The sequence below is a fragment of the Herpailurus yagouaroundi genome, unplaced genomic scaffold, assembly GCF_014898765.1.
Source record: "Herpailurus yagouaroundi ecotype Mexico unplaced genomic scaffold, PumYag 100, whole genome shotgun sequence".
In the NCBI taxonomy this organism is placed as follows: Eukaryota; Metazoa; Chordata; class Mammalia; order Carnivora; family Felidae; genus Herpailurus; species Herpailurus yagouaroundi.
Window position 1 is genome coordinate 12,099,526 of NW_024412391.1, and position 25,534 is coordinate 12,125,059.

The 25,534-nt window shown below is 43.0% G+C and overlaps 1 protein-coding gene across 8 annotated transcripts in view; it reads right to left on the bottom strand.

Moving 5' to 3' along the window:
* The window catches only part of CALD1 (caldesmon 1), a 188,808-nt gene that overhangs the window by 57,410 nt on the left and 105,864 nt on the right, over positions 1-25,534 (bottom strand). Inside the window, exon 1 of one of the 8 annotated variants that reach the window (XM_040471895.1) lies at positions 17,659-17,881. The exons of the other annotated variants lie outside the window; for them this stretch is intronic. Within the exon in view, the coding sequence (XP_040327829.1) occupies positions 17,659-17,711 (53 nt within the window). The 5' untranslated portion in view covers positions 17,712-17,881. Of the gene's footprint in view, positions 1-17,658; positions 17,882-25,534 lie in introns of those variants that run through there. 8 annotated transcript variants of the gene reach the window in all.

The window sequence follows — 25,534 nt, forward strand, 5'->3', positions numbered from 1 at the left end:
AAAGGGTTAGCAAAAAAAATAGGAAGTAGAACACCAACCTTTCACATTTCTCTTAATTCCTTTCTACCAGAAGTTGTAAACAACCACTAGTCAAAGCCTTCTCACCAACGTCTGCCTGAGGAGGTATCTAGAGAATTTTGCTCATTGGTCCAAAATGCAAACGTTTTAATGCATTTATTATAAATCTGTTTCTCATTCGTATGCTACTTTCTCTGTAGGTGGCATTATGTTGCAACTACATATGGAAAATCCCCTTAAGATAGAGCTGAAAAATGTGTTTTCCTAGTTAAGAAGAACCAAATGGTTATGGACACGAAAGATACTTGACTTTTGAACCTAGTCAATAATCAGGGGCTAAAGTCAAATTGAGTCAACTGGTGTTTTCCAGTCTGACTGGGGACCCTGGCCCGCTTCAAGAGCTTGTGCGCGAGTGTGTGTGCACAGGCACACTACCATCAGCCAGTCTCTATTCTTGTCAGATGACAGGCCTTGGCTTGGCTCATGTTCTGGATTTTCCTCCTGCTCTAGGGTATGCGTTTCCCCCCATAGCTCCTCTTGTATCATCTTCCCTTGTAAATTGCTCATATCTCTCTATATTCTCTCTCCTCTCACTACCAAGCCTAGTGTTGGTTTTGGTCTTTTGTAATGTCTGTGGAAAGCAAAAATAATTCAGTACAAGTAGGTGAACAAAGCAAGTCTGATTTAGCTATTCCTTTAGAAATATTTCCAAGTGCTCTAGTCAACAATGATTCTATAATTCATCGGCTAAATTGTTGAGACAGCCAAAAAAAAAAAAAAAAAAAAAAAGCTGATCCCGCTGTATCAGGGACTGTCTTGTCACTTTTACAATTCAATATCAGAGTTAGGCTTTTTAAATTAGTTTGATAAAATATCCAAAAGGCCAGTTCAGTTCGGTTATTAAATGTCTCAGAATGCTATATTGATTTTTTAAAATTAATTAATTTTTGAGAGAGGGAGAGAGAGCGAGCCTGCATGTGAGCAGAGGAGGGGCAGTGGGAGAGGGAGTGAGAATTTTAAGTAGGTTCCATGCCCAGCATGGAGCCTGACTCAGGGCTCGTCTCGTGACTGTGAGATCATGACCTGAGACAAAACAGTCAGATGCTCAACTGACTGAGCCACCCAGGTGCCCCTTGATTATTTTTGATTCAGACATTAGTAGCCATGACCTTAAAATGACATTGTATCACAGGCTTGTGCTCTCTAGAGTTCTATTTTGAAACGAATTCTCTGCCTACCACTTATTTTGTAGTTTCTTTTGTGTCCTCCATTGGCTTTCCTCCTCAGCTTTGTTCTTTTCTTACTCACCATACTTGTCCAGGGTAATCTCATCGATGCTCATAACTTGTTAGTCAATTTTAAGGTGATGATTTTCTAATGTATATTCCTTGCTCAGGCTGCTCTCCTGAATTTCTAAATCACTGTTCTTCCTTGGTAATGAAATTTCCAGTAAAAAAAAAAAAATTGAGAGCAAGGAGTTATTCTGGAAATTACATTATTCGTGACTCTTCCAAAATTGAAAACTTCTCCCCATGCTGATACTGCACTCCCGGATTCTATTTTTGAAGACATATGGTTTAAAAAAAATTTTTTTTAATTCCTCAGTCATATCATCCTATCCTGGCTACAGATAGCCATTATGCAACTTCAGGGTGTACAACTGACTTAGTATTAAAAGAAAAGTCAAGTAAAGTAGCATTTATTAACTAAATTCAATACCAAGGGGCGGGTAACTTCCATAAACACAGAGAAAACATTACAAATAGGACCTCGTTATTTATGACATTGAAAAGGATACACTGGTTTTCGACTACTCGGCAGAGAATTTCACGTCTTACATGCATGAGAAATAAAGTATAAACAACACCCATGTGTCTCGAAGTTGATTTTGGTTGAAGGCACAATCCCCTACTGTTAGGCTTCAAGCAACTGAACTGAACCTACCAATCGGAGAAGAAACCTGTCTAACTGGTTTCATATTTTCTTTAAAGGTTTCAAAACCTCAGCAAGAAGAGCCCGGCCCTGCCATCTGGGGGCTGTGTGACACAATAGAGGATGCATTCAGAGTAGTGCTTCTCAATCTTGGCTGCACATTAGAATCACCTGGGGAGGCTTTTAAAAATCCCTCTGCCCAGGCTGTGCCCTAGACCAATTAAATCAGACCCACTGTGGGTATGATCTAGGCATTAAAGCTCTCCAAGGATTCCAGTCTACAACCAGGTTGAGAAACACGGATTCATAATGAGTGACTTAGGAACAATTTGGGTCAGTTGCAGTTATAAGGCAGTGTAGAATCATTCAGCAAATAAGAGTGGAGAGAGAAGCCACGGACAAGCACTTCAAGATCAGAGAGGAAGCAGATGGGGTCACTTGTCCTTATGATCCTAGCTAGACGCCAGGCTCTTTTTGTTTCTTTTATTTGTTTGAAATTGAGGTATGTCAATATTTATAAGCAGAGACTAGGTGTTACGTAACTTAATATCGTGCAGAAAATTTTTTAACTTTATTAAACATGGGTTAAATACCCTGAGTGGTATATTCTTTCCTCTTTCCATTGACCAAATTTGACTGAGTCTGGGGGCACCTGGGTGGCTCAGTCGGTTAAGCGTCTGACTTTGGCTCAGGTCATGAACTTGCAGTTCGTGAGTTTGAGCCCTGCATCGGGCTCTATGCTGACAGCTCAGAGCCTGAGCTCTGCTTCAGATTCTCTGTCTCCCTCTCTCTCTGTCCCTCCCCCACTTGTGCTCTCTCTCTCTCTCTCTCTGTCTGAAAAATAAATAAAAGATTTAAAAAATTAAAAAAAAAAATCGATCAAGTTTTATGCCATCTTCATTGGCTGGTGGGCAAGCCCTTAGAAGAGCAGGCCTGGCAGCTGGGAGCATTTCACCTCCTCCCCTGATGAAAACATGACAGAACCCCAAATTCCTATTCCTTCTCTATCACGGACGTCCTGTGTCAGGATGATGTTCTTAAAACTTGGCGAAGGATGCATGAGGAAACAATTCTTACAGCCTGTTACGGAATTCGAACTGAACAAAAAAAGAGAGAGAGAGAGAGAGAGAGAGAGAGAGAGAAAAACTCGGTCGGGAACCAGCCAAACCAACGAGGTACCTGCCAAACCACACCTTATCCTCCTCAATCAGCAAAAATATCCTCCACCGCCCGACTCCTCTTTACCTCAGCAACGGGAGCATGTTCATTCCCTTATTAGGACACTGGCAGTGGCGAGCGGGCCGCTCATGTCTGAGGCCCAGGAGCGGCTTCTACAACATGTGCAGTTCATCAAAAAACGAGAAAGAGGATAAGAGGCACCGAGGGAGGGGACTGGAAAAATTAAATCCTCGCTGTATGGGAGGAGAGTCTATCTTGGTAGGCCACAATTATGGTTTTGGATTAAAAAAAAAAAAATTTTTTTTTAAAGGCCAAACAAAAAATCACAACCCTAATATTTTTTTTTTTTATCCTTTTTTTTTTTTTTTTTTTTTTTTTTTTTTTGGTAGGGTGGTTTTGAAACTCAGAAGTGCAGTCAAGGAAATTTTAAGCTGAATGCTTCCAGGGAGTTGAATATGTATGATCAGTGAGTACCTGGTCTTAACCTTCGAGAAGGGCTGTCCCAGTTCTAGAGCATAAATCTGATTCTAGAAGTGTCGTTTGCCTCTTTTTTTTTTTTTTTTTTTTTACTGGGAGCAAAATAAAACCCTATTCCTCCTGTCTTTCTTGTCTTTCTGCTTGTCTCCTGTCTCATGGGGTGTCCTCATCCTGGCTTACCACCCTCTTCCTTTTCTTACAATGCACCACCATTCAAACCAGGCTCTTTCTATGATATTGGTGCAACTGGGAATGGCTTCCGGTCAAAATGAGACATTGCCGGGTTATAATCTGTGTCAGCAGGGCTGTCCTGTTAATCCATCCTGTTTAGTGGCTAAGCTGTTTTCAGAGCCAACTCACGAACTCAGATCCATCCAAGCAATAATGGATTACAATTCTAACTTTTTATAATTTACAAAACGCTTCCACCATGTACATATACTAATGGGATCTTTAGAACACTGGTGAGATAGACACTGTTATCGTTCCCACCTCACAGTTGAGGAAACAGGCTCGGTGGAGCCAAGTGACTTGTATTTGGAGCTAGGACATCACTATAATTTGGGGCTTTTCAGACTGCTGCTTTTTAAAAAAAATTTTTTTTAACGTTTATTTATTTTTGGGAGAGAGACAGAGCACAAGCGGGGGAGGGGCAGAGGCAGGGAAGGAGGCACAGAATCTGAAACAGACTCCGGCTCTGAGCTGTCAGCACGGAGCCCGACGTGGGAGTCGAACTTGGGAACAGTGAGATCGTGACCTGAGCCAAAGTCGGACGCTCAACCGACTGAGCCACCCAGGCACCACAAGACTGCTGCGTTTTTCTGTCTCAAAGATGTCACAGTATTATCGTGTTCTGCTCAGATGAGTTGCTCTGAAGTTTGCCAGAGAGAATTGAAGTCCTCAAGTTCCCCCAGGGACTTCTACACAAAGGGTGTTCAGGCCTCTGGGAGATTGTAGGAGGCCCCAGGAATCATGTCACCCATCCCTGGGGCTGGGCTGCCACTAACAACTAACTCTGGTAAATATGATTGTTGTTAAAGTTATAGGTAATATCTCTAAGGCTAAAAAGCCAAACACAACGGCCTTTGTCTATTAAAAAAAAAAAAAAAGTAACACTGGTGATTAAAAAAAAAAAAAAGAGGGGGATATACTAGACCAGCCAACCTTGACTTTGAATGAGTGAAGCAAACAAATTGTTTAAGAAGACAAGGAAGCTTATTTAATGGTGATAATTCCCATCTGTGCCGGACTTACTAGATGTGAGGCAAAGGACAAGATACATCTCATCTAATCCTTACAAAAACGTTGAGTAGACATGGTTACTCCCATCTTGCAGTCTAGATGAGCAAAGCCGACACAGAGAAGTCAAATTACTTGTCCAAGATGAACACACGTAGGATTTTAGCTACCTTCTGGCTGAGCCCCAAATTTGGGCTCTTTGCACCACTATACTACACCACATCCGCTTCTCTCCAGATCTCAGTTCTTGACAAGATAGGATTTAGAAGTTAAGATTTTGGAGAAGTTCAAAGTCACTAGAAGAGTGTATTCGCTTTTAATTGGCATAAGAAAGTCATGTGATATTAATCACCACGAGATGAGAGGAGTTGCTAGTTTTGTGGAAGACTAGATCTCCCACTGGGGGAAGAGGCACACTCACTGCCTCGTTGTGGGACTCAAAGTGGTATTTAGTCTCCTGTGCTGTTATATTTAAGATCAAGAGTCATGGACGATCTACGACCCTCTGCCGACCACTCCTCTCACCCTCTCCAGCCCTGCTTTGCCAGGAGGAGAAGGTTGCTCATCAAGCAGAAACTGATGTCATATTACAAATGCTGCCAGATTCTCCCACGCAGACCAGAGGTTGGAGCTGTGAGAGCACAGGCAGCAAGTAACATCCGTTAAGTGTTAAGCTGGAGAGAGCGAGGGAACCACCAGAAGCCACTCAGCCTGGAGCCAGGAGCCAGGGGCCAGTCATTACACACACCCAGGCAGGAAGGAGGTGGCTGGGCCAGTGAATCAACCTCTCTGGCCTCATTTTCATCTGTAAAATGGACGTAGTGTTACTTAATTTGTAGTACTGTGGAAGGATTAAATGAACTACTATTTCTAAAGTGCTTAGAGCAGTGTTTGGCACATAGTAAGTACTACGTGAGTGTTAACCATTTTTATTAACTTATTATTATCACTGTCCTCCTCATCATATGGGAAATAGGTTCTGCGCCTATATGTTTTCCAAAGTAGACTGCTGTTTCCAAGCACAAATGGGAGAACTGAGCAGAAAGGCTTTTCTATCTCAAGAGCCTGAAACTCTTTTTCATCGCAAATATTAACACTAGAGAAAGCTCAGAAATGCAGAAGAACTGCAGGGGAAGGTTCTTATCTTCCGTTGGTATTCCCTTATTCCTCTTCTGTTGACCACCTTTTCTCTGGCTTTCCATTTTCAGGAGAGGAGGCTGGAGGGGGAGGATTGTGGTGAAAAATGTCCAATAAATGGAATGCCTTTTATCTCTCATTTTCTCCGTCACTCTCATAATCCATGTCACTTCTCATTAAAATGTAGATGGAAATTTATCATCAGACAGCTTTATCTTCCCATGCCAGAAAACGCACGTGTCCTACTGGAAGAAAATAATCCCCTTCTCTATTCATCTTTGGGGCTGGCTTAACACCCAACCTTAGTGAAGAATGGATGGTTCAGAGCTCTATGTGTGGAGGCTGGCTCTGACTTTCACTGGAATGGCTTTAGACCGACAGCCTGTCAGCAGAGGACCCAGATGTCCCGATTGCCCCAATATCCTCTGGCCAGCTGGCATTTTAACTGTACTGGGAAATGATTCCACATATCGCTGATGAATTAAACTAAGGAATATTGTGTTAAACTATTTAAAATCTTCCAGTCCTTGTGGATTGAACTGTGTTGTTTAAAAATGATACATTGACGACTTAACTCCCCCCTACCTCACAAAGTGATCTCATGTAGAAATGGGGGCTTTAAGAGGTAATTGAGTTATGATGAGGTCATTAGGGTGGCCCTCACCCAATATGATGGGTGTCCTTATAAAAGGGGGAAATTTGGACACAGAAAAGGATATTCATGGAGGGTATAAACTATGTGCAGAAAGAGAGAATGTCATGTGAAGGCAGAGATTAGATTGATGAATCTACACCCTAAGAACTGCCAAAGATCGCCAGCGAACCACCAGGAGAGAGGCCTGGCATACAAACTCCATTGCAGCCCTCAGAAGGAAACCCTGTCTGTTATGTTCAGCCACCCAGTAGGTAGTACTTTGTTACAGCAGCCGTAAGAAACTAATACAGTATTCAGTTTAAGGCCTGAATGTTCTAATTTGTTAACAATTTTCCCCCTACCATTTCTAGCATTTTCTACTGTTTATTTAGGTCAGTGGTTCATTACATGTGACCAGCAGTCCATCCATCTGATTTCTTAAAATGCCTTTTATTGTAACTTACAAATCTAACCTCTCGTATGCTCAATTTTCACTTTTGGTGTGTTCCTTTTGCTCTTCTCATACCTGGGGATCTTGGTTAGGGATTTACCTGCAGCTCTGAGGTAGGATCATGAAACTCTGGCCTTCCTGGGCTCCCAGGGGCAGCTGGATGGCTGAGCCTCCACTCCCTGGATAGAGGGAATGTTTTACAGGATTCTCTCCCAGCCCCTACATCTTCAGATCCAGGAGAGGCAGACTCATAATACTTCCCTGGCCCCAAACTAATGTTGAAGTAAGGTCAGAAAATTAAAACTGTATACAGGGGAGGGAGAGAAAGTGGAAAATAACTCTTTCCCATGACACTAACTCCTTATGGGCCTGGAACACATGGTTCAATCTATGACTTCAAGGCTATTTCCCTTGGGGTGAAACCTAGAGGTTGTACATCTTCCTGGCTGCCCTTCACCCAATGAGTTTAAAATGAGGGCTCCCCACTAGGCTTCAGTCTGAGGTGCTTTGGCCCCTTTGTGAGCAGGAAGTGTTCACTACTCAGCTAACTAATACCAGAATAGGTATTATCAGGCCTCTCTAGGAAGCACATAATTTGCCCAACTTTTAGAGACCACAGCAAACTTTAAAATGCAGAAGTAATGGTCAGGTTTGTTACATTCACTTTTGGGAAGTCTGTATACTCATACTATATGTTGAATTGTGTCCCCTCCAAAAATATGTTGAAGTCCTAACTCCCAGTACACCCTCAGGCTACGATCTTACTTGGAAACAATACTTTTACAGTCATATCAAGTTAAGGTGAGATCATTAGGGTGAGCCCTAATCTAATATGTCTGGCATTCTTTTATTTTTCGTTATGTATTTATTAAAGAATTTTTTAAATGTTTATTTATTTTTGAAAGAGAGACAGAGCGTGAGCAGGGCAGGCGCAGAAAGAGAGGGAGACACAGAATCTGCAGCAGGTTCCAAACTCTGAGCTGTCAGCACAGAACCCGACCCCATGAGCTGTGAGATCATGACCTGAGCCGAAGTCAGACGCTCAACCAACTGAGCCACCCAGGCGCCCCTGTCTGGCATTCTTATAAAAAGGGAGGAATTTGGACACAGAGACAGACACAGAGGGAAGACGATGTGAAGAGAAATAGGGAGAATGTCATGTGCAGTAATGGAAGCATCGGTTCTATGCTGCTACCAAACAGGGAACATCTGGGGCTACCAGAATCTGGAAGAGGCAAGGATTCTTTTCATACAGGATTCAGAGGCCCTGCAGACACCTGAACCTCAGACTTCTAGCCTCTAGAACTGTGAGACAATTAGTTTCTGTAGTGCTAAGCCACCCAGTTTGTGGCACTTTGTTATGGCAGCCTTAGGAAGCTAATACAACTCATCACATGCTTTTGTGATTACCCAGAAGCTACCTCAGATTCATCGCTGTGGCACCCACTCATGCCAATAATTATCACTGTCAACCACCCTCCCTGCCCACCTCCCCACAACTTTTTGAGCACTTACTAAGTGCCAGGCACCATGCTAACCATTTCACATGTGGTTTCCTCTTCTCATACATGAAGAAGCTGAAAAACTCAGCAAGATTAAGTAATTTGCTCAAGGGCACACAGTTAATAAGACGATGCAACGAGAAGCTGAATCCAAGTTTTCTGGATTGTGAAGTCAATGTTCCTCATTCATACTCTCCTCACTTGTGAAGATCACTCAAGGGCTGGTGTCTTCCAAATCCCTGGCAAACAAATCCCCTCTTCTTACTACGTCCTCCTTTATGACGTGTCTGGTTTAGGCCAAGTAGGAGAAGCAGTAATTCTATATTTTGCCCCCAAAGTCCACTTTCAGCAAGTTTCCTTTAACTTCAGAGTTATCCAAAGTACAGCAGTATGGGTTACCATTTTTAAGTAGTTAGTAAATGGAACAACTCAAAACTGAGATGAAGCATTCCTCTGATTTTTCTGGGTTAGATGGATGCCTCATGGATGGATGTGACATGTCAATCACAAACCAAGTTCGGCTGCCTTTTGCCCTAGCAGTAGTTGCTTTCTGTTGGCATAAGATAGCAAGCTACCCCTCCTCTGGGGTTTTTAGGAAAGGGGGTGCTCAGAGGGAAGGGAAAGATAGGAAATGTGATACAGATTAAGCACCCGCTGTGGTTTACATGTTTGCATAGCTAGTTCCACTCTTCATTAAGCCTGCAGGGCAGATTTTCTTTTCTCTTCTCTTCTCCCTTTCTACTTTTTTTTTTTTTTACAGGTGAATAAATTCAGACCTAGTGAAACTAAGTGACCTTCTCAAGGTCACACATTTCATAACAAGTAAGGTCTAAACACAGATGTGGGGGGCGCCAGGGGGGCTCAGTCGGTTAAGCCTCTGATTTCGGCTCAGGTCATGATCTCACGGTTCATGGGTTCGAGCCCCATGTTGGGCTCTGTGCTGAAAGCTCAGAGCCTGGAGCCTGCTTCAGACTGTGTGTCTCCCTCTCTCTCTGCCCCACGCCTGCCCCCCTCCCTGCCCCCGCTTGTTCTCTCCCTCTCTCTCTCTCTCTCTCAAAAATAAATAAACATTAAAAAAATTTTAAACACAGATGTGGGAGTCAGGATATCTGGCTCTAATTTCTCATCTGTCAAGAATGTGCCCATTTTGTGCTTGTGAAAGCTGGGTCTGGCCAATAGAAGGAGAACTGAGACCCTTTCCTGAACTAGCGGTGCTGTTTCACTCCAGAAAAGTCATCAGTGAGAGGGCAGAGGTAAGAACAGTCCCTCTTTACAGCCATCCTTTCTTCTCCCAAGGCTCAGTATGTCTCAGCACCCCCAGGCCTCACTTATTCATTAGAATATTGTGTGAAAAGTCTTATTTCTTTTTTTTCTAAAGTTAATTTAATTTAATTTATTTTTTAGAGAGAGAGCATGAGTGGGTGAGAAGGGGGGGGGTGAAGAGAGAGAGAGAGAGGGAGAATTTTTTTTTTTTATGTTTAATTTTTAAGAGAGAGAGAGAGAGACAGACTGAGCGTGAATGGGGAGGGGCAGAGAGACAGAGAGGGAGACAAAGAATCTGAAGCTGTCTCTAGGCTCCCAGCTGTCAGCACAGAGCCCGACATGGGGCTCAAATTCGCAAAGCATGAGATCATGACCTGAGCCAAAGTTGGACACTTAAATGACTGAGCCACTCCGGCACCCCGAGAGAGAATCTTAAGCAGACTCCTTGCTCAGTGCAAAGCCTGAGCTTGATCTCACAACCCTGGGATTATGACTTGAGCTGAAATCAAGAGTAGGACACTAAACTGACTGGGCCACCCAGGTGCCCCTGAACAGTCTTTTTCAATTCAAGTCTTAAACATATCACTCAAACTTATTAAATAGCTGTGGAAATTATCTACCCATAAGCTACAAATGTCATGATACCAGCTTAAAGCTAGCTTTAAAAAGTTGCTTAAATTTTGTGCACTTTATGCATTTTTTCTTTGGAAAATACAGGGTAGTTATGAGCTGTGGCTGTTGGTGTGTGGGTATTGCTGATCTGTATAAAGAATGTCTTCACTCTTTACAGAGTAAAGTGTCAAATTTATTTCCTTTTCTTTGGAGTAAATACAGTCCTTATTATATTACTATTTTATTTTCCCTCTGTTACAGAGTGAAAGGTAGGGTATTTTGGAGAACTGAATTCTAGAAAAGGTGAGTGTAGACATTCCTTGTAAGGATCAGAAAGTAGTCACAGAAAGGTAAAGAAAAGATACAGAGAGCAAATGCAGCAGGCCAAGCTAGCCTGTAAGAGGCAAATGTGTAGGCACTCAATAGGAATTCACCAGCATAGAAAATATCAGACTAGAGTACCAGCCTCTAAACAGGAAATCAGGACTTAACAGATGCATTCTAATCAATGCCTGTGTGAGATGAAGTTTACAAGAAAGTTACAAAGAAAAAGTGAAAGATCAATGAGAAAAATACCACATTTTCTCTAGAAGTTTATTGTTTTAAACTTTCTTAATAATTTTTAAACATGTTAATATTTGTTTAATGTCTGTTGTTTTTATTTTTTTTAATTTTTAATGTTTATTTATTTTTGAGAGAGAGAAAAGAGAGAGATAGAGAGACAGAGCATGAGTGGGGGAGGAGCAGGCAGAGAGGGAAACACAGAATTTGAAGCAGGCTCCAGGCTCTGAGCTGTCAGCACAGAGCCTGATGTGGGGCTTGAACTCACGGACTGTGAGATCATGACCTGAGCTGAAGTCAGAAGTTTAACCGACTGAGCCACCCAGGTGCCCTGAATGTCTGTTGTTTTTAATAAAAAGTCTTTAAAACAGCAGAAATTAGTGTTTATAAATCCAGCAGGCTAGAGCCGATACTATCAGGCAAAGCATACTCCTGCACAAACAAGCTCATGAGTTAAAAGCCTACTGACCACCTAGCTGCTTCCTTGCTATTGTAACCAGAAAAAGTATTTAACGGCAGAGGAGTGAGGATGACCCAGCTGAGCTCCCAAATACAAACCTGGTTACAACATCACAAACAAATGCCACTCTGAGATTTTCACTTATGAAGTTGCATAATATTATAGCCCATGCAAAGATCTTTTTTCTGACTCTATAAAGAACAAATGGTCCCTCCAAGTTGTTTCTCTGATATTAAATTTTAATTGGGAAAAATAAGACTATTCAACAATAACTGGCACTTGTTTTGTACTCAATAGTTTCCGTACACTTTAACGCACATCATTATAACGGATGGCCTTGCAAGTTACACAGAGCAAGCCTGACCATCTCCATTTTATGGCCGTGTGGCAGCAAGCTGACGTGGCTTCCTTGACATCATGGTGCTGATCACTGAAGGAGCTAGACCAGAACCTAGACCCTCTGATTCCCATCTGAAAAAGCCTTTCCTTGAGCCTCCAGGCTGACTCCTGCAGCGGCCGGCCGGTGTGGTCACTAGGCTAGCCGAGCTTCCCAAGCTGCTCTGAAGGCAGCCAGGTGAATCAAGATCATGTGATATGTTTGGTGGGTTTCGAGCTTCAGTTTGGGACTCAATTTGCAGCTTCTGAAATCTACTTAGTGGGTCATGACCAGCATTTTTAAATGAAATTAAAAAGTAGAGAAACTATTAGAGGGCAGAAATCTAAATCACTATCTTGAAAAGGACTCTCGCACTGTTGGTGGGAATGCAAACTGGTGTAGCCACTCTGGAAAACAGTGTGGAGGTTCCTCAAAAAATTAAAAATAGATTTACTCAATGACGCAGCAATAGCACTGCTAGGAATTTACCCAAGGGATACAGGAGTGCTGATGCACAGGGACACTTGTACCCCAATGTTTATAGCAGCACTTTCAACAATAGCCAAATTATGGAAAGAGCCTAAATGTCCATTGACTGATGAATGGATAAAGAAATTGTGGTTTATACACACAATGGAATACTACTTGGCAATGAGAAAGAATGAAATATGGCCTTTTGTAGCAACGTGGATGGAACTGGAGAGTGTTATGCTAAGTGAAATAAGTCCTACAGAGAAAGACAGATACCATATGTTTTCACTTTTATGTGGATCCTGAGAAACTTAACAGAAGACCATGGGGGAGGGGAAGGGGAAAAAAAAAGTTAGAGAGGGAGGGAGTCAAACCATAAGAGACTCTTAAAAACTGAGAATAAACTGAGGGTTGATGGGGGGTGGGAGGGAGGGGAGGGTGGGTGATGGGTATTGAGGAGGGCACCTATTGGGATGAGCACTGGGTGTTGTATGGAAACCAATTTGACAATAAATTTCATATTTAAAAAAAAAAAGAGAGAAAAGGTATCTGCACTCCCATTGTTCCCTGAAGTATTATTCACAATAGCCAAGGGATGGAAACAACCTAGGTGTCTGTTGATGGATGAACAGATAAAGAAAAGTGTGAGATAGATAGATAGATAGATGAATGAATATTATTTGGCCTTAAAAAGGAAGGAAATCCTGCCCTTTGCAACAACATGGATGAACCTGGAAGGCATTATGCTAAGTGAAATAAACCAGACAGGGGAAAACAAATATGCTATGGAATCACTTATATGTAGAATTAAAAAGAAAAACAAAAGGTCAAAATAAAATGGTGGTTGCCAGGGGTTGGGGGCTGGAGAAGACAGGGAGAGGCTGGTAAAAGGGTACAAACTTTCAGTTATAAGATGAATGAAGTCTGAGGATCTAATGCATAACATGGTGACTGTAGTGAATAATACTGTATTATATAACTGAAATTTGCTGAGAGAGTAGAACTTGAGTGTCCTCACAAAAGAAAGAAAGAAAGAAAGAAAGAAAGAAAGAAAGAAAGAAAGAAAGAAAGAAAGAAAAAGGTAAATATGGGAGGTGATGTACATATTAATTCACTTGATGGTGGGGGGGATCTTTCACAATGTATATGTATATGTATATGTATATGTATATGTATATGTATATGTACATGTACATATATATGTATATCAAATCATCACACTGTACACTTTAAATACATTACAATTGTATTTGTCAATTATATCTCAATAAAGCTGAAAAAAAAGAGAAGTCTGTAGTACAACTTTAAAAAAAGAGAAATATTAGGGGCGCCTGGGTGGCTCAGTTGGTTAAGTGTCCGACTTAGGCTCAGGTCATGATCTCGCAGTTCCCGAGTTTGAGCTCAGAGTCTGGATCCTGCTTCGGATTCTGTGCCTCCCTCTCTCTCTGCCCCTCCCCTGCTCACACTCTGTCTCTCTCTCAAAAATAAATATTAGAAAAAGAAAAGAAAAGAAAAGAAAAGAGAAATATCCAAGGGCACTGTACATAGTAAGAGTGGGCACTGTTTTGTAAAATACTTGTTTCAAATACATTTATGTGTGGGTATAAATGTATGATACTGAGTCACAAACTTAAGTGTATTATACTTATTTTAAGGGTAACTTAAAAGAAACTTGTATTTCTTTCAGACGATCAGAGGAAAAAAGGAACGAGGGAAAACATGAATGCAGCTAAGCTGATCAGGCGGCTGGACTGCTCCGCTGGCAGCTGGAGCCCGGGATGGACCTGGGAATGTGGGTGTTGTGAGGGGCAGGGGGGCTGGAAAAAAGATCCCTGCTGTCCTGAAGTGGGCGGGAGGTTAAAAGACGAGATAATCTTGAAGCCAGAACCTGTGTTTGGTCCTTTTTTACGTTCTTAGTGCTTAGTCCGGCAGCACTAACTGGCATAGGAAACCCTGAATGAATATTTGTTGAATGAATGCATGGAAATGAGTAAGGTTTACAGATTTTTAAAGGCTCCTCTTAAAAATTCAATTAGGCTTGGAAATGAATCCAAGCAGTCTACATTTATGAAAAGCTTGTTTCCAAAACCTTAATTTGCAAATTGGTTTTTGGAACTTCAAACATCATTATACATGGCAGTTGGGATCCCAGGCCAGCCCACAACCACCTTTTTAAGCCTGAGATGTATCTGAAGCTAATACTGAGAAGCAAAGCTGCGTTTCCATGGGAAAAACGCATCCACATCATTCCAGTTAGGAATGCCAGGAAGCAAATTAGCCTCCAGATGGCAGAGAAGCACCTCCCCTGACCCCATTCCTCTTGCTGCAGCTGGACTGGCCTCTGCGAAGCCATTTCTGATGGGTTGGGAGGGAGGCGAGAGGCAGCACAGTGTGAGAGCTCATTTCCTATATAATGCCCTATGTTTCTTTGATTCCACGGTTTTAAACTTTGTGTACCCTTCCACATTTGCTACAGAATGTGGCACAAGAACAAAACTTTCTCATCGTCAGGATACATAAAAGCATACTTCTTTATGAGAAACATGACTCTTAATGGACTAAAAGCATGAATATTTACAAGAAACATGAAATTTTGACTAAAGGAAGAGACTTCACGAGTGAGGGCTTTGGGGAGATGAGAAAAGTAGTGGTGAAAATATCAGATTGCAAGTGACAGAATCTCTCAATAATCTTACCAGAAACAAATTACACAGCACCTTGAAATCTAAAGACCTGAAAGGCCATTCACACCTGGCCTGGAGATAACATGGCTGTGTGTAGGGTCTGGCATTCAGGAATTTTAATGTGTCCCATAGAAAAAAATTCTGCCAATCTTGCTTTGTAGGCAATGAAACTCAGATAAATTATCTGATGCAAATGCGGAGGAATTTAGAAATCATTTTGTTGGGCATCTGTTTTGACATTTAACCTAATACTTCTTCCAAAGCAAAAAGTGCTGAAATTTCATATGTTCAAATGACTCCAGTGAAAAGTGTGAACCTGGATGAACTGAGTTCGGTTTATCTAATAATAAGAAATTCAAAGAACTTTTTTTTTTTTTTTTTTTTTTTTTTTTGGCATCAGCACCAAGCTGGAAACTGAAGATTCAAAGATTCAAAATAGTTCTGGCCTGCATGTGAATTGCCATCTCTTGTAGACAGCACAGGCATGCCCACTACTAACTTGAGTACGAGGCTAATAACATAGGGCTGGACAAAATTTATTAGTGCAGAGAGAGACAGGGACTGAGGAAGGTTTGCGGAGGAAGGTAAAATTTGACTGGGGCCTTGAAGGACAGGAGGGAAGTCCGAAGCAGACGTGGTAGGCCGCCTTCCTCCCGCCCCACTACCATCCCTTCTCCACCCTACCCCAGCCGACCCACTCCAAAACTTCTCTGGAATCCCAGGTTTCCATGGAATAGTTCAGGAGCCATTGATCTTGTTTAATGCCTTTATTCCAGATGAGGTGACCGAGGTACATGCGGGTGTTCCTGTGTAGGGGACAGAGTGAGCCAAGGCATGGAGGTGGCCTGCGCATGATGAATTTGGGGAACAGTGCGTGATCCAATTCAGCTGCAGCAGGGACAGGTCGAAATGGAAAGGAATACTGAAGGCAGATTACAGAGAATTTTGAATGCCACATTAAGGAGAGTGGGTCCCCTTCTCAAAGGTGGTGGGGGGAGGGACAGGATGAGAAAAGGGGAGAGAGACTGAGGCCGGGACCAGATAGGAGGCAGTTATAATTATCCAGGTGAGAGGCAATAACTGTTGAAGTTCAGGAAATGATAGAGTGAGTGAAGAGTGAGAGAGACATGGAGAAGTAAATTGATAGAACCATAGGCATGATAGAGCAGGAAAACTCGGACAACTCAGAACTGAGAGTTGAGAGAGAGACACAGGACACTGGTGTGTGTGCATGCACACAGATTGGGCTTTTTTCCAGCATTCCAGGCCCTGTTGACCAGCTGTGTAACACTGGGCAGACCCTTCACTATTATGTGCCTCAGTGTCTTCCTCTGAAATAACGGCATTAAAAAAGACCAGTGGCTTCTGAACTGTTCCATGGAGATCTAGGATTCCAAGGAAGTTTTGGTGGAGTGGGCAGAGTGGTGTGGGGTGGAGAAGAGATAGGGAGTGGAGTGGAGGTAAGCAATGGGGCGTGATTTGGGAGTGCAGTAGGGGAGGGGTCTAGGTCCTAAACTACCTATTCAACCAGAACATCTCTTGTACCTAACAGAATTCCTTGTAGCGTTAAATTTGCTTAAAACAAAAACAAAAACAAAACAAAAACCTAAAACAACTCGTTTGATAACCACTGGCCTGTGGAGATAACCTCTAAAACCCCTCTGAGCTCTCACACTTGAGACATCGCACTTATCGAAAGGGGTGATCCAAGATATCTGCTAATGTACTGGAGGTAGGTCTCATTTTCGGGACCCCATTGAGTTCCTCTGTTTATTTGATTAACTGTTGCACAAACGCTGGAACAACTGGAACAACAATTGTCATGCTGAATCGGTGCCAAAACTCTCAAAAATGGGAAAGATTTACTGAAAGGCCATTTGGTATTCTTACTCTTGTGTGGTACCTTTTCCCAAGACCCAATAAGTTTTCCAAACCTCATAAACACCAGCGTGAAAAGAGCTCTTGCCTGCAGTACAAAGGCACTGGCTTCGTTACTGACTGTTGTCTGGCTTTGGGTAAGTTGAGTTACCCCTCTGGGTTTCGTCTCCTTGTCTATAGAATGAGAACATCACAGCAAACAATCCTAGAGGCCCCTTCTAGCTTTAACATTCCACAGTTTCATGATTTTAAACCTTGGAGCCTGTTATCTGAACAATTCCCTGATCAATTGCATGTGCTCTCAATCTTGTTCGGTCACAGTCAGATGGTCAGTATATTAAGGGCTTTGGGCTGTTGACTTTAAGGATTGGGCAATGTGTGCTTTAGCCAAGATCTCTGATTCCTGCAAATGGATCATTCTGAGCAAAGGGCTCAGGTCTAAATTAACAGCAGATCTTCAGAAACACAATACTTTGTGCATCAGTATTTGCAGTAGAGAAACCCTGTGCCTAGGTAAAACCCTTACAAATGGTCTACAAACCACCATAGAAATGGAAACGAGGAAAACCAATCGAACAACCACAAAGTTTAGACCAGAAAGTTTCATACAGGTCTGAAATTTACACACTGCCTGCCTCCCTTTGCCTCCTGATTTCTCCTCTCCCCTCCCTCTCCCACAATTAATTTTTTTTTCTTTTCTCTTCTCTCTTTTATAAGAACAATTCCTTTGTAAAAAGAAAGAAAAAAGAAAAATTTAAAGCGAAGAGGCAAAGTGAGCACTCACTGGGAGAGCGCGGCCAGGCTGCGTCTTCCCTGCAATCCGGATCCCCCGAGCATGTCTGTAGCTGGAAGGGGTGGCGGGTTGCTGGAGGTGCTGAGACTCTACTGGCAGTCAGGGCGTGGGCCGGGCCCCCGGAGGTGCCATGTTTTCTGTGGCTGAAATGCAGTGTGCAGGATGCTCCGGTGTTCTCCCTTTGTGTTAACACTTTGGTCTGTCCCTGTGACGAAAGTCTGGGCTTGTCCTCAGCCAAATCTACTCCTCCCCACCCTTTCCCTCCGCATAGGATCATCAGAGAGCTGATTGTTATTTTTTACTGTAATCTCTCTAATAGAGGCCCATCCTGTTTAGACTGTAAAGGGTGAAGATTGCTTCGAGATTTCCAGACTGTTATTAGTGGGTACTAGAGGCCAGGATTCTCAGTAGCTTTCATGAAGACTTTATATGATTAATTACAATTATTCCAAGGTAGAGAACTAGTCAAAGGAAAAGACAGTGATCCACGTGCTCAGCCTTTTGGAAAACAGTTGATCATGGGATCACTTGCGTGCCGAATCTCACTCTGAAGAGATCAACAGAAATCAGCCCACCAAAAAGTTCACATGGGTGCAGTTCTCAGGCCCTCATTCTGAGCTCTGTTCTCAATTAGCATTGGTGTAGGTGCTTTCCAAAGCAAACAGTTCCCACTGAGAAATCAAATCTGAGAAACTCCTCTTAGCCCTTTTATCCAGGGAAAGATGGATGCATGATATAAAAATGCAAACCAAAGGCAAAGGGAAGAGAGACGACTCTATCAGTGATCTGCTGGGTTATACGGGGTGTTTGGCGCTCACGCCCCTCGGTAAAATGAGGGCAACAGCCTGCCTAGGAACATGTTGCAACAGTCTGCCTGGTCTGCACCCATCGCACTCTGGTGTGGTGATCTCATCAGCCAAACCAGGCAAGGGAGCCTGGTCAGCAACAGCTTGGGAAGCAACCAAATTCCAGTCCCTGAGGAGGGGGTGGTTGTTGATTCTATCTGGAGACGACATTCCCTCTGGGCTTGAGTTATGAATACGTTTCTTCATCTCTAACAGGCAAAGATCAGATTGGTGCTGCGGAACGCGGATGCATAGGACTTTCTGTCAAATGAGTAGAACAACTCAGTTCTCACAACAGAAGGTTGAGATGAGTCTTTTGGTAAATAGCAGGAGAAGCCATCAACTCCACACACTGAAAGCCCCCTTCACAGAACGAAAAACATCTTTTGAGAGCTACAGCTTTGTGTCACAAACAAGGGCGCAGAAGCACAGAGCGTTTGAGCAGTTCGCCAGTGTCAGGGAGCAGAGCCACATCATTGACCTTTGTACTCAACTTAGAGAAGTTTCATTCAGATAGGTTAAATGCTCTTGTCATTTCAAGCAACTAGAAAATTCTGGTTGTTTTCCTGCTTAAATACTATGCTGTCATCAAAGTCAGAGTTTATAGAGTAAATGCAGTTTAATGAATTTCAAAGTTAACTATCTCCATATATCATGACATATACACATTTAAACATCTCTCTGATTATATATATTGTCACTCAACATATGCTGACTATATAAAATTCATGACACTCATAAAAATAGAGCTATGTCTGCCTCAACAGAATTCTCACTGACCTGGCTTGAGTTTATGGCTCCAGAGCTGAGATAGAAACATGTATCAGGGCATTTTGCTATGCTCCTTTCTACCAAATTTTGCACATTGATTTTTTTTTCCCTTCACCAAGCTCAGTGTTCTGCTGTGGCGGGCAGAATGATACTCCTCCCAAAGATATCCATGTCCTAATCTCTATAATTTATGAATATGTGCAATATGCAAAAGGAACTTTGTGGCTGTAATTAAGTTACAGGCATTGATATAGGGAGATGATCCTGGATTCTCCAGATGTGTGTTCAATCTAATTGTATGGGTCTTTAAAGTTGGAGAGCCCTCTCTGGCTGTGGTCAGAGAGAGAGGTGACTACAGTGGAATGGCCAGAGAGATGTGACATTGCTGGCACTGAGGATGGGAGGAAGGGGGCCAAGAGGCCAAGATTGAGGGCGGCCTCTAGAAGCCAGCAAGGCAAGGAAATGGGTTCTCCCCTAGAGCCTCCAGAAGGATGACGCCCCGCCCGCACCGATTTTGGCCCCTTGAACGTGTGTTGGGACTTGGAAGCTTTAGCATGGTAGATAATCAGCGTGTGCTATTTGAAGTCACTGAGCTTGTCGTTATTTGTTACAGCAGTGATAGATAATTAATAAATACATTTGCTTATGGGCCTCATTTGACCTTGGGAATTCATTTCAGCTCCTGATTTCCCCTTCCTCCCAATACACTCCAATCTTAAGGTGGCAAGCATAGTTTGGCTTTATTTGGAACGAGCTCATAAAATGGAGTAGCTTGGAAAAAATTCTGTTATTTTTCCAGATCAGTCTTATCTCTCTCTCTTTATCTCTTTCATCTCACACACACACACACACACACACACACACACACACACACACACACAGAGGCGCGCGCACGCGCACCTTACCTTCCATGGGGGAGAGCAAGAATTTGGTAATCTTCCACTAACACGCTGACATTCATGTACTAAAAGTATGCTAGTGGTGAGCTGTATAAAGGATATCCACCAAGCTCTTTTCCTAGCCCTAAAGATAATAGGTAAATCATTCACACTCTTTGTTGGCACCTTGTTACTAATGAAATGTATTTGGGAGTAGCTGTCTGTCTTTAGCCTGTGATAGTACAACTAGCAGGTGTCCCAACTTGTGCTACTTATTAGTGTACCGACACAGCAATAGTGAAGAGAGAAGGGAGTTTTGGACCTGGGTCAGATACCGGTGGGAAATAGGAACAGCACAAGGGCCAACGAAAGGGAGTCTGGATGCATTTGACAGGCAGGGAGAGAAGTGAATCGTGAGCTGAGGGCAAGGCTGGAGTAGACAACAATTTCCAGGCAGCCCTCTGGGGGTCTGGCTAGCTGGGGCTGCAGAGGCAAGATGAGAGGAATTAGGAAGAACACACCAAAGGCTAATGTGCTCTCACTGTGTAGCACAGACATGGGTACTGAGAGCCCTGCTTCCAGAACTGGTCTCTGAGAACTGGATTAATGATCATTCACCGGCACCACAAAGGATGGAGGCAGTCATGCATATGTCAGCAAGACAGTGGGTGTCACACATGTGACATTTCAGGGCTATGTTACTAAGGAAAATGGAAGTCTGGGCTAGTCTCAAATTACTCATAGCATCCTCCTTTTCTGGATACTTTATTTAATTTTTTATCAAAGGTTTGAGGGAGGTCAGTGCAATAGAAAGGAATAGCTCCTACCACAGGGTGGTCCTTTATTAATAAAATATGATTTAAAAAAATAACTTAACTTCATGGAGGTAGGAGACTGGACCACATGATCTGTTCCAGACTTTACAGTCTGCAATGGTTGTTTGAGAACAGCTTCTACCTTGGAACAATTCCCTAGGGAAAAGTGAGGTATGTGGGAAGTGCCTGTGTCCTGCCCTAATGCACTTTAGACACACACACACAGACACAGACACACAGACACACACACACACACACACACACACACACACACACAGCCACTTATTTCCTACAGAAACTCAAACCCCAAAGAAATCTACTCCCTTAAGAGACAACAGTTCAATAATTTAAAAGGGATTTTTAAAAAGCCTCTTGAAAAATACTCTCTTATAAAGAAATTCCTAGACTCCATACTCTTAGAATGAGGCAAAATATCTTGCCTAGATGGCTGCTTATCAAGGGGTTGATAGGAATGGGGTTCCTGGGTTGTGCAGTTGATTAAGCATCCAACTCTTGATTTCGGCTCAGGTCATGATCTCATGGGTTCATGAGTTCAAGGCCTGTGTTGGGCTCTGTGCTGACAGCTGACAGGCTGTTTGAGATTCTCACTCTCTGCCCCTTTCCCTCTCTCTCACTGTCTCAAAAAAGAAAAATGGGGTGGGGTATGTTGGATAGGAATGGAAGTGAAGGGGTTAACTACATATCAGCAGGCAGATCCTATTTCCTTCTTTCCATGGGCCCCTTGTATTCTTCCCTCCACGGCTGATGGCATCTCACTACCCTCATGGCATCGAACATGTTCACTTGAACGGTATTGCTTTGCATTGTCCTGTGATCTTGCATTTTAATGGGTCCTCCTAAGAAAACTTCCCATGAAATACTCCTCCCTTTATCCATGTCCCATCACAGAAATTACAGACTCCTCTTCTCTCTTTATTCTTCTTTCTACCTTCCAGTAATGCCTTTTCCTTGATTCTCCTGTCTTACTGCATCTTTGCTAATGTCTTCCTAGTTCCTGCTGTGTTTTCCTCTAGGGATCCATGGTGGGCTGGGTGGGGGTGGAGGAATGAATGGACTGTTCTGGAAAGTCATCCTTTACCCTCACCCTACCCTTCCCGTGCAACTCACTGTCCTTAACTGGTATCCTTGTGGCCTTTGCTGACACAATTCTCTGAACTATTCTTGGTGTGATCTGTCCGTAGGCTTGTACAGTATCGTGTGTGTTACATTCTCTTATCTCTCACCATGGCAGCCATGTAGTTTTGTCCCAACATGTTCCTGCCTCGCCCCTTCTCACTTAACACTATTTCAATTTTTACTACAAGCCAGTCACCCAGGGAAATGCTGTGGGGGATCCAAAGATGAGGAGGTCAGACTCAGAGGGAGGTAAGGTATGTATACAAACACTGTGATACAAGATAGAAAGTGAACGACACTCTGAAGGCAGTGGGGCTAAAGTACTATGCTTCAAAGATGGCATCCTGTGATCAAGGCCCCAGTATTTAATCACACTTATGCTCAATTTATTCTGTTACTGAACTGTACTTCCTGTTGCCAAAATAGAAACCCACTTATCTCTATCAGGGCCACAGGTACTAAATCATGCTTTAGCCTCATCTTTTCTAGGCCACGTGCCAGTGCCTATTTTCCATTCTTTTAATATCAGCCTGAAACATAACAACTCTTCAAGCGGGAAACCAAAATTGGACATAATAAAGGCTTGACCAAGTCTGAATGTGCCTGGATGAAGGCCCAGTGCTGCCTGCCACGTTCCTGTTAACACGTCTTGAACATCGTTTTCACATTGATAATAGCATCTCTTACACAGATCATTCATTCATTTCTGTGCTAAATCCAGGATTGTTTTTCTTCCTCTCCAGATCTGTTGCTTTGTCAGTCTATATCCAGCATTTATTGTAAAGCTAGTTTTGTTGTTATTATTTGACCTTAACATAGAAAGCTTCATACTGTTTTCAGAGGCCCATTTTTCAACTATTTCAGGACATCCTGTATTGTATTTTTCTTGTTGAAGGTCTTAGTAAATGAGGAACACATAACCTGATTTCAAGAAGGGAGAAAAAGATCTTTCAAAGAGCACCTCCCTGAATTTCAGTACCTGGGAAGTCTATCTATTTGAGGCAACATGAAGTTCAAGGTTCTAGATTGCACTAACGGTGGGTTTCTAGATTTCTTTCTCCCCTTGCTAGGCTGTGAGCTCCTTGAGAAGTACTGTGCCCAACCATCTTTTTGACTCTCCCCTTGTTCCAGTTATCACAGTGCTTGGCAGAGAGCAGGGCTTCTGTAATATGTGCCGCATAAATGAATTCGTGCACGTGGCTTCATAATGAGCAAATAACTACTTTGACCAAGTGGATTTTTTTTTTTTCTGTAGTTGAGTCAAGATGGAAGGATAAGTGATGTGAATGGTGGCCTGGCCTTAAGTTTCATGGTGCCCACCACTGGAATTGAGATGCATCTGGGTATGACTGAGTGGTAAAGAGGGTCTGGGTGGGGGAGAATCGCAGGGGGGTCTGGGGAGTTGTTTGCTATCACATGCCTGAACCCAACCCTATTGCCCCAGGTCTGTGCCCTGAGGAAAGGTGGACTGCAGGGAAGCTGAAACTGTTTCCACAAGGTGTTTGCTGAGTCTAGGCCAAGCTTTGGTGCCTGAGTGACAAAGGGTAACAGAGCAGAGGATAGGGCCAGCATCCCTACTTCTGTCCAGAGCACAGCATGGTTCTAGAATTCTGGAGGACTGAAAGGAATACAAGGCCACTTTGGTACCTTGAAGTTTGGAGCATAAGGACACCAGACGGTGCCTTTGACACAGAGGCCCGGGTCTCAGGGCGGGCCCCAGGGCAGTGGCAGTGGAGGGTCCTCTGCAAATGCCTTCATGCAGAGTGGGGTCCAGGGCCTCACTGAGACAGGGGCCTGCCAGCAAGGAGTCATGGGAGGTTGCACAGGGTGGATGAGTATACCATTCGTGAGCTTATGTGAGACAGATGTCCAGAAACAATCAGAGAGGACTTTTTTTTTTTTTTTTAATTGGTGGTGGAGTGGTCATCCTGCACAAGCAGGTAGCATTAAGAATTATATCATTAGTGGGGTGCCTGGGTGGCTCAGTCGATTAAGCATCTGACTCTTGATTTTGGCTCAGGTTATGATCTCACAATCCATGGGTTCGAGCCCCACATGGGCTCTGCACTGATGGCACAGAGCCGGCTTGGGATTCTCTCTCTCCCTCTCTGCCCCTCTCCTGCTCATGCTCTCTCTCTCTCTCTCAAAATAAGTAAAAACTTTAAAAAAATTAAAAAAAATTTTATCATTAGTAATGTGATACTACTGACACCCATAGGCAGATTACGATTGAAGATACATGGGTAACAGCTATAAGCGCTCTGTACCTTTTTAAAATTATGTTTTATTCTGAAATCTTTTCGACAAACTGAAAGGAATAAGGAAAATTCTATGTGCTCACCATCCCCCTTAGAAATAAAATCTTCAAAGTAACTTAGCACCCCTGAGTGCTTTTTGAGAATAGCATTCTCCCTTTCCACCTAGAAGTAGCTACTTTCTGGAATCTGTGTCTAAACCACGACTCAGTTAAAAGGAGGGCATGATACTACAACTCAGTTAAAAGGAGGAAATTCTCTCCTTCCCAAGGCCAGTCCTTGAGTCCCAGCATTCCATTGCTGACTCTTTCCCTTAAGCATATCCTGACCCCTGGTTGTATCCCCACTGGCAACTTCACATACACCTCCAATCAGTGCAATGCACCTTAACATTTATCATAAAGGGAACTTTTGTTCCGTGAAAAGATGATTAGCATTTGCCACCATTTGCCTGATATTTCCTGAAGTTTTCTGCTTTTACCCAACAAAGCTCTTCCTTCTCTTTTGCCTAGAATGTCTTTTAAAATTCCCTCTGCTTCCCTGAATTCTAGTGATTCTTTAAGAACCAGTGTCTAGCCCCACCTCTATAAAGTCTTCCTGCACGTGACTTTCTTTCTTTGTACTTTGCCATCTCAGGAGGAAAGAGGAGACTATTTGAGCCTACTCTTGTTTGCATGCATTTGAGAGAATTATGTTGTCATGTATGAGTCAGCCCCTCTGGCTAACCTGTTGTGAGGCTCCCTATTTCTGTTTAAACTCTTTTGCAACAATTATTTAGATCTGCTCTCTAAGCTCTTTTTCTTTTTTTTTTAAAGTCTGGGTTTTTTAACCAGCTAGACTATTCTATTCTTTTTTCCTGGAGAGAAAAGTTTCTTTTTTTTTTTTTTTCAACGTTTTTTATTTATTTTTGGGACAGAGAGAGACAGAGCATGAACGGGGGTGGGGCAGAGAGAGAGAGGGAGACACAGAATCGGAAACAGGCTCCAGGCTCCGAGCCATCAGCCCAGAGCCCGACGCGGGGCTCGAACTCACGGACCGCGAGATCATGACCTGGCTGAAGTCGGACGCTTAACCGACTGCGCCACCCAGGCGCCCCAGGAGAGAAAAGTTTCTATCTTAAGGGGATCATGCCTCCAACTCCCCCTCTGCCCTCCAGCTTGAAACAC